At 40.3% G+C, this 7658-nt stretch overlaps 1 protein-coding gene across 1 annotated transcript; it reads left to right on the top strand.

Annotated features, from left to right (window-relative positions):
* The first annotated feature begins 4562 nt into the window (after nt 1–4562).
* SSTR4 (somatostatin receptor 4) lies at nt 4563–7102 on the top strand. Its single transcript, XM_074287730.1, has one exon. It carries the CDS (start codon nt 4969–4971, stop codon nt 6154–6156), a length of 1188 nt encoding a protein of 395 aa, XP_074143831.1. The 5' UTR covers nt 4563–4968; the 3' UTR covers nt 6157–7102.
* Nucleotides 7103–7658: the final 556 nt, after the last annotated feature.

The raw sequence follows: 7658 nt of genomic DNA, 5'->3' as shown, positions 1-7658 counted from the left end.
ACAAGACAAATCATACCAAAAATGAAAAAAAAAACACAAGAAAGAAAAAAAATAAACAAACAAAAGTGAATATACTATGCTTTGATCCACATTCAATTTCCATAGTTCTCTCTCTGATACAGATGGCATTTTTTATCCTATCTATTGGAATTGGTAAAAATAAATTTCTATACCCAATTGAGTATATATATATTGTTTCCTCTTTGAGCCAATTATGAGAATAAGGTTCAATCATTTCCTTTCTTTCCCCCTTTCCCATTTACTGTGAAAATTTTTCTTGAGCTATGAGGCATATCTTATAAACATAATAAGAATGCATCATGTGCTTTCTGAGGATTTATCTAAATCTTTTAGTATTTTTCCCTAACAGGCTTCCTACATTTAAAGCATTGATACCTTTAATGCCTAGGAACTCTTTAACTTGAAACATCTATCTGTCCTGTGGTATTCTCCTAGTGAAATAATCCTCTACTAGGCTGATCTTTCCTTGGTAAATTCCTTTTAAAACCTCCATTTTGGGGAAAGACCCAAGCAAGCCAACTTTCACTGACTTTCTATATGGCTTATTCCTTTTCACCAACACCTAGTTTATCTTTTTTTCCACTCTCTTTTATGTGTTCTCTTCATCCATGAAACCATAAGCTCCTTAAGGTTTAAGGCTTTTTGCTTATATTTGTATCCCCAGCAGCTAACACAGTGTCTGACACATCGTAAGCACTTATTAAATGATTGTTGCCTTACAAATCAATTTGTACTTCTGATTCCTAAATAAAATTCCTTCCCATTTTCCTGGACCATGACACTTCTCCACCCCTAGTTTCTATTTGCTGTTCAGGGGTTGGAGTGACAAGAGTGCTAGTTCAGTAACCAAACTGGCTTCTCTCACTTAGTAAGACTTGACCAGTCAACCTGGCCTCTGAAAGGAAGAAAATATAAGAGAAAGCCCAAGACAAAATGATAAATTAGGGGAATAAAAGCATGTATTTATCTGTGCTCAGAGCATCCCCAAGCACCTTGAATCTATGCTTACTGTGGTCCTCCATAATCATTTTCTTTGCTTCTATGTCTAAGGCAAATCAGTCTTATTTATCTTATCCACTCTGGGATGAGAAAGGGTATATGTATTTCCTCCACTGGGGCAGGATTTTTCAGTCCTTTTCCATAACACACATATATGGAGACATCTAGGAATATTGTTTTTTGCTTTTTTTCGCCCACATATTCCCCCTACTTTTTATATTTCTACTCTCATCATAGTAAAGAGCTTCCCTAGAAGAGAAAACTATAGAATGGAAAATATAAGAGATGTGATTTGGAATCCTGATTTTTTTGGCTCTTTTGTTGTTCTCCTTAATACAGTTAAAATCTTCCTCTGTGATTTTAATAGTGTTCTTGGTTATATATCCTCTATAGCAAAATCTTCTATTATATGGGAACTCTTCAAGTTCATGAAAATATATAATATACTTCACCTAAAGATGAACACTTTATTTAATTTCTCTGAGTTTTACTTTTCCTTCCTACAGAATGGGAATATTACTCGTATTCCCTGCTTCATAGGGTTATTGAAAGGGAAGAAATTTGTAACCTTAATAGTTTTGTGTTTTATGTTAATTCAAATAATAATAATAGCTAGAATTTATATAGTACTTTAGGGTTTAGAAAATATTCTACACATACAATCCCATTTGATCCTCATAAGAACCCTATCATTACCCCCTTTTACATATGAGGAAACTAAGGCAAACAGGGGCTAAATGACTCACAGGAGTCATACAATTTGTCAGTATCTGAAGTAGAATTCAAATCTAGGCCTTTTATCTTAAATCATGGCAAGTTTAACTTTTCATTCAAAAAAAAAAGCTGTAGTAGCTAACATTTATATAACACTTTAAGATTTGAGCATTTTACAGCTATCTTCTCATTTGATCTTCATAAGAACATTGTTATGTAGGTGCTATTATTCTTCTCATTGTATAGATAAATACACAGTCTAACAAAACTTAAGTGACTGACCTAGGATTAGACAATTAGTAAATATCTGGTATAGTATTTGAATGTATCTTCTTGATTCCAAGTCCAGTACTCTAGCCATTAAACAATTATGGAATTGGAAAAGACTTCAGAGGCCATCCATTTTAATTTGTGCCTGAACAAGGATACTCTACAACATAGCTTACAAAAGGTCATCTAATTTTTGGATGAACTGCATTGAGATGAAACTCACCATATTCTGAGACCATACCATTTCACCTTTAAACAACTAATTGGTAGAAAATTCTTCTATATGGAGATTGTACGTAATAGCTACTGTTCATATAAATTTAAGGTTTACAAAGTGCTTTATAAACATAATTTCATTTTAGCTTGAAACAGACCTTGAAAAGTGGATATTATTTTGCCTATTACATTTATAGAAACTGAGACAGAAGGAAAGTCATATATTCAGGGTCATATAGTTAATAAATGTCTAAGGCTAGACAAACTGATCTTCCTGACTCCAGTTCCATTTTATCCCACAAAATCATTGCCAACTTTATAGATACCATACTTTAGGTAAGATCAATGCTTAGCACTTTTTTCCCTCTTATTTCCTAGTCATCCTTCAAAGCTCAGACTTGTCCAAGAAATTTTCAGTGATATCATCTTTTTATCAACTTCCTTCACTATCATGTATAATTTGAACAAGATTAAAGAAGAACTTTGCAGCTATATTCAGACATTTGAAGAGTTATTACTTAGAACAGTTGAATTATTTTCTTTGTGTTGTTTCATTTTTTTAAAATCATGTTTGACTCTTTGGTGACCCATTTGGGATTTTCCTAGCCTAGCAAAGATACTGGAGTCATTTGCCATTTCCTTCACCAACTCATCTTACAGTTAAGGAAACTGAGGCAAACAGGGTTAAATGGCTTACCTAGAGTCATATAGCTACTAAGTATTTGAAGTCAGACTTGAACTCAGGAGATGTCTTCCTGACTTTAGGCCTGGTGTTCTATCCACTGTTCTACTTAGTTGCCTCATTATTTAGCAGGGCCTAAATGGCAAAATTAGGCAAGAACTTTAGAGGCGTGCTCAGTCCCTATGCAAGCAGGTTTGAAAAACTTCCCACTACAATGATCCATAGCATAGCAGTCAGCAACTTGGTTATTATGATGCTCAAAGGATAATGATTTTTTTGAGTTTCCATACTGAGTTTTGATGTATGGGGGGAAAAAAGAACTAAATGAATCCCAGTGATTTAAAAATAAATACCAGTCAAGCAAGCCAGTGAGCTGCTGGAAGCTATTTACCACCCCCTCACTTCCCCATGCCCCCCAAAACTCTCCTTCCCACCAAATTAGTGTAGGAACCTGAGAGACCAAATTTGATCAACTACAAGTGAGGTCTGTTCATTCCCCTCCCTTTGGGATGGAGAAAGCAATCAGATAAAGTGGCTTGGTCAGTTATCCAACTAGTAAGTGTCTGAGATAGAATTCAAACTCGGGTTCTCCTGACTCTAGGACTGAAGCTGTATACACTGGGCTCCTCTCCCCCTACTCCAAGCTAAGTTTTGATTGAATTTTCAAATTTCAGCTCTTCCACTTATCTGTAACCTTGAGAAAGTCCCTTAACCTGTTTCTTCAACAGTAAGTTAAATGGATTTGACTGAATGACCTCTAAGTACTCTTCCAGCTGTCGTTGACTATTCTACCTTCCCGTAAGAGGGAAGACAGGCTGTATCTGTGAGAAGACCAGCCCTACAAGAGGGACTCGAATTTAGGGAAAACCATTATATCTTTGGTGAAAAACTGAATTTTGGAGGAGTGAGGAATCATTGTGGGCACATAAGTTGTCCACTTCTCAAATTTAAGTCAGGATCTAATCCTTTCATACACATGTGTTGTTTTTAAAGCAAGAAACTAATGGAAAGTCCTCAATTTCTCATAGTACACTCCACCCAACTACCCTTGGAAGGGAGCAATTGAGGTGCTAGAGGTTGATGAAGATTCAAGAAGACAGTTCTTGCTTAACCAGGATTTCTGATGGTTTTAGGTTAGGCGTCATGGACAGCTCCCATGAGAACTAAACAAGCTGGGAGATCTGCAGTGGGGGGCTTTAGGTTACTTCACTTTTTCGTCTCCTCTTTGTTCCCTTCACATTAACCTGTCTCTAGACCTTTAGCTGTTCTTTGCATTGAGCTCCTATTCCCAGATGTCTGCCCCTTCCAAAGAGTTAGGGGAGCTGGCTAAAGTCACAGGTTAGCCTATGTACCTCTGAAGTTAGAGACCTGAAAAGCAACCATCCTGGGAAATACTCCAACTGCATCTCCTCCCCATCATTCATCCCCCTTCTATCACCCCTCCCCTCCTCCAGTTGTCAAGAATAGGACTTCAGTTAGGTTGAGGCATACAAAATGATAAAGAAGCGAAAAACAAAACGAAACAAAAAGCTGCGTTTCCATTCCGTATTTATTCTGAATGGAACAAAGAACGCAGTTAGAGAGTGTGAGGGCAGCTACTGGAGACTGAGGAGATGGAGAAGTAGGAGAGGGGAGGGGAGCAGGAAAGGGGAATCTGGAAGGAGGGGAAAGGAGGGAGGCGAGAGCGAGAAAAAGAAGAACCAGAGGGAGAGAGCATATTGTCATGCAACAGTGGGTATGTGTGAAGCAAATCAAAGGCGAGCAGGCTCGGGATTGGAAGGAGCTTTAAGTGGGTGACAGCGGCTCGCTATTAAGGCAGACCTGGTGGCAGCTAAGAACCGCACATCTGCTCCAGCTGCAGCAGCCTCCGGAGCCTTCACCACCACCACCGCTGCTGTGGGCACAGCTACAGTCCCTTCCAACCTCCTCCCCTTTTCCTAACCGGTCAGCTGAGGATTTCACATCTGGCAGACAGCAGGAGCTCCCGCGGCATCTCTCTCTCCATCTCCTCCTGGCTTTTCTCTTCTGTCACTCGCAGTCTGCCCATTGATGGGCCATCTGCCAGGATGAGCGGTCCCCCAACGCTGGCTCCTGGGGTGGAGGAAGCCGTAGCTCCAGGAATCTTTGAATTTGGCACGGACTGGCCCAAGTCCCCTAATGTCAGCCGCCCCCCTGGCAGCTTGGGAGGGGAGGAAGAGGAGGGAAGAGGGGCAGGAGGTGAGACTGGAATGATTGTTATACAGTCCATCTATGCCCTGGTGTGCCTAGTGGGGCTGGTGGGCAATGCCTTAGTTATCTTCGTCATTCTCCGCTATGCCAAAATGAAGACAGCTACTAATATCTACCTGTTGAATCTGGCCATTGCTGATGAGCTCTTCATGCTCAGCGTGCCCTTTGTGGCTTCCTCTGCTGCCCTCCGCCACTGGCCCTTTGGCTCTGCCCTCTGCAGGACTGTGCTGAGTGTTGATGGCCTCAATATGTTTACTAGTGTCTTCTGCCTGACAGTGCTCAGTGTAGACCGCTATATTGCCGTGGTGCACCCCCTGAGAGCTGCCACTTATCGAAGACCCAGTGTGGCCAAGCTCATCAATGGAGGAGTATGGCTGGCTTCCTTGCTGGTCACTCTGCCCATTACCATCTTTGCAGATACCAAACCCACTCGAGGTGGTCAGGCTGTGGCCTGCAATCTGCACTGGCCCCATCCAGCATGGTCTGCTGTCTTTGTGGTCTACACCTTTCTCCTGGGTTTCCTCCTTCCTGTCCTGGCCATTGGCCTCTGTTATCTGCTTATTGTGGGCAAAATGCGAGCCGTGGCCCTCAGGGCTGGCTGGCAGCAGAGACGCAGATCCGAGAAGAAGATCACCAGGCTGGTGCTCATGGTGGTGGCTGTCTTTGTGCTCTGCTGGATGCCCTTTTATGTAGTACAGCTGTTGAACCTCTTCGTGCCCAGCCTGGATGCCACCGCTAACCACGTGTCCCTCATCCTCAGCTATGCCAACAGCTGTGCAAATCCCATTCTATATGGCTTCCTTTCAGATAACTTCCGGCGTTCATTCCAGAGAGTGCTCTGCCTTCGTTGTTGTCTCCTAGATGCTGCTTCTGCTGCTGAGGAAGAACCTTTAGACTACTATGCTACAGCCCTCAAGAGCAAAGGGGGTGGGTGTATGTGTCCCACTCTACCCTGCCAGCAGGAACCTGTGCACCCAGAGCCCTGTGGTAAGCATGGCACCCTTACCAGAACCACCACTTTCTAAAGAGCAAACTCCTACTTCTTGGTCTTATAACTCAGACCCCTTTGGTCCTGAATCATCATGCAGAGATCATCCTCCTCCAGAGGCTATCTTCATCACTTTTCACTAAAACTGTTTCCTCTTTGAACATCCCTCTAGAACTTTGGACTGCTAGAGTATCAATCTTTCTAAGAAGATAATCTCCTTTTCAAGTGGACATTGTCATCTTGATTGTATATTGTTCTCAAGTATACCTGCATCCCACCAAGCTAATCCTGTCCTCTCCCCAGAGCTACAGTTTGCTAAAGGACATCTCCATGGGGTAGGACTCACTCAGTGCATGGACCATGACAATTACCATTCCTGAGCCCTTGGAGTTTTATTTGATGTTTGTATTTTTATTGGGGAGGGTGGAGGGAAGGGGGAATGAGGGAGTACTGTCTTTGGCATTTATTTTCCAGCTTTCCTTAAGATAAAAAAGTAGAAAAAACCAGGAGTCAGGAAGGAACCTGATCTCAAATTCTGGCCTCAAAATAGGAACTCTTCCCTTTCCTATAGGTTATTTCTTTCTTATTGTAATTGAGATACAGTGTGAACTGTGTACAGGGGGGGAAAGCATCCAATGTTTCAGAAAACTCATTTTCTTTATGTATTTAGCGTTGTACTAAGTAATATTTATTCATAGCAGCTTAGGATGCTATTAGTCATATATATATATATATATATATATATATATATATGCATTATATCAGACTAGTAACAGGTTATTTGTAGAGCCAAGTTTGAAGCTGTGTGTTGTTGGGCTTAATGACCACAAAATCTGGTCAATAATAATAAAAAAAAACCACTAGAAAGGATAAGTCTCACCTCGATCTTGTGCTGTCATTTATTTGCCACAGTCTCTTTAGGGTGGGAGTTTGTCTACATTTTTGCATATATATTTGTTTTATTGCTAGGAAAAACTAACTAGGGATGGAAAAGGAAAATTCTAATAGAAAAATTATTATTTTTAAGAAGGGGTATAAATATGCACTTAGAAGGCATCTTTATCCTTTTTTTTTTCTTTTCTTTTCTTTTTCTCAGTAAATGATTAGAAAAGACATACATAATAAACCATGACTCTAGCCAGAGGTCTTAAAAACTAAAAAGACATAAACTATTTCCTGCTAGCCAAATTATGGCTGATGGCTCTTAAAATGGAAAAAAAAATGTGAGAAGTTTCATTTCTGCTTACTGTCAGATGAAGAGATGGACTTGTAATCTCTCGTAACTGTCCCTTATCTTAGAAACCTAATAAATATTATCATGTATGTATTAATACCCATAGTGGATGAAGAAAAAATAGGAGTCGTTTTAAAAGGAGGAAAACAACTATTTCATATTCAGAATAGGGAGCAATGAGAGAATAGTGTTATATACATACAGGGAATGAAATAGGGGAAAGGGATGGGATCCTGGTAGATATAAGATTTAGAGGTGCAAAGGATATTAGGAAGTACCTAATATAATTCCTATAGAGGAGAAAA

Source organism: Sminthopsis crassicaudata, chromosome 2, assembly GCF_048593235.1.
Source record: "Sminthopsis crassicaudata isolate SCR6 chromosome 2, ASM4859323v1, whole genome shotgun sequence".
Lineage (NCBI taxonomy): Eukaryota > Metazoa > Chordata > Mammalia > Dasyuromorphia > Dasyuridae > Sminthopsis > Sminthopsis crassicaudata.
This window is presented reverse-complemented; position numbering and strand designations above follow the sequence as displayed.